At 39.8% G+C, this 1,774-nt stretch overlaps 1 protein-coding gene across 3 annotated transcripts in view; it reads left to right on the plus strand.

The window, feature by feature from the left end:
• Positions 1-1,774, plus strand: part of LOC106870649 (collagen alpha-1(XXVI) chain) — a 245,166-nt gene that overhangs the window by 180,702 nt on the left and 62,690 nt on the right. For all 3 annotated transcript variants that reach the window (XM_052973147.1, XM_052973149.1, XM_052973150.1), the window contains one exon: positions 270-702. In XM_052973147.1, the coding sequence (XP_052829107.1) occupies positions 270-702 (433 nt within the window). The remainder of the gene's footprint in view (positions 1-269; positions 703-1,774) is intronic.

Here is a 1,774-nt window from a genome sequence, read left to right on the forward strand (position 1 = left end):
CCCCCCCCCCCCTCACTCCTCATAAATTCTTGGTTTTGGATCTGACCCGGATACTTAAAAGGCTGAGAATTACTGACCGAAACTATACATTTAACTTTCAACACCAGTCCGCCAAGCTGTTAATAGACGCATGAAATTACTGTGTGTATGCATATATATAGCCAAAGTGATACAGTGTGCATTGCACAGAGCTCTATAATGCAATGCTATGTTGTTTATTTAAAGTCATTCAAAATCTAATGCAAATTTCTGTTTCTGTTTCATTACAGCTCACAACAAACCACAGATCAAGGGATTGCAAAGGGTGTTCAAAAGATTTTGTAAACGAACGGTCTTATTACAGAGTGAAAGGTGAGCGAGGAGAACCAGGGCCGCCAGGAAAAGATGGGCGCCCTGGATTGGCGGGCAGACCTGGAGCTAAAGGAGAACGAGGTCCCACCGGACCTGTAGGAATGCCAGGACGTCCTGGAGATACGATAAACAGAAGAAAAGACAGAAAACCATATCGTGTAGTCGGTCCACCTGGCCCCCCGGGTTTACCAGGACCTCCCGGACCACCGGGTCCACGTGGACCGACTGGGTTAGCAGGTATCCCTGGATTACCAGGGGTAAATGCTGTTGAAAAAACAGATTCAATTGGACATTCGGAATTACCTGGATTACATGACAGGATTAGCAAAGCTGGCTCTGATGATATACGAGGTATGAAACCAAATCTCTTTTTTCTTTCTCTATCTCTCTAATACCATTATAATTATGGATAGTCAGATCCACAAGAGAGTCCAGCTTGAGACCTCAGTGACATTGATCAGTACTGTGTTAAAAACAGCAGTTTTGCGTGCAAGTATGTATGTATTTAATTTTCAATACTTTGTAGAACATATACGCATTTCATCAAAATGCCGAAATAATTACATAACACTTGTAGAAATATTATGCGATCATGCACCTAACCTCATCAGTGTCCAGCAGTAAATACATTCATCCATATATATAGTGACAACCTATCATTTGATGAATAACTTCGAATTCACAGTTTGTACCTGTCATAAGATATATCTAACCTACACGGATTAGTATACTCTCCAACGGTCACTTTGTTAACCGTGTCCATTACATGGAGTACTTACTAAGATATTCGCCTGGATTTCTGTAATCCCTATTTTCTATCGCTATATATATAATAAATACATCCATATATACACACATACATACATATGTGAATAAATATTCATATAATATGTATGAATATATGTATGCGTGTATATGTATGCGTGTATATGTATGCGTGTATATGTACAAATGTATGTATATGTATATATGCGTGTGTATATGTGTATGTATATATATATAACACATACATATAAATAAACAAACATATACGTACTACACACACACACACGTGCTTATATATACTTTTCCACTCTAGGCACAAGGCCCGAAATTTTGGGGGAGGGTACCAGTCAATTAGATCGACTCCAGTACGCAACTAGTACTTAATTTATCGACCCCAGAAAGGATGAAAGGCAAAGTCGACCTCGGCAGAATTTGAAATCAGAACGTAAAGAGAGACGAAATACCGCTATGCACTTTGCCCGGCGTGCTAACGTTTCTTATTTCTTTATTGCTCACAAGGGGCTAAACATAGAAGGGACAAACAAGGATAGACAAAGGGATTAAGTCGATTACATCGGCCCCAGTGCGTAACTAGTACTTAATTTATCGACCCCAGAAAGGATGAAAGGCAAAGTCGACCTCGGCAGAATTTGAAATC

Source organism: Octopus bimaculoides, chromosome 1 (assembly GCF_001194135.2).
Source record: "Octopus bimaculoides isolate UCB-OBI-ISO-001 chromosome 1, ASM119413v2, whole genome shotgun sequence".
NCBI lineage: Eukaryota > Metazoa > Mollusca > Cephalopoda > Octopoda > Octopodidae > Octopus > Octopus bimaculoides.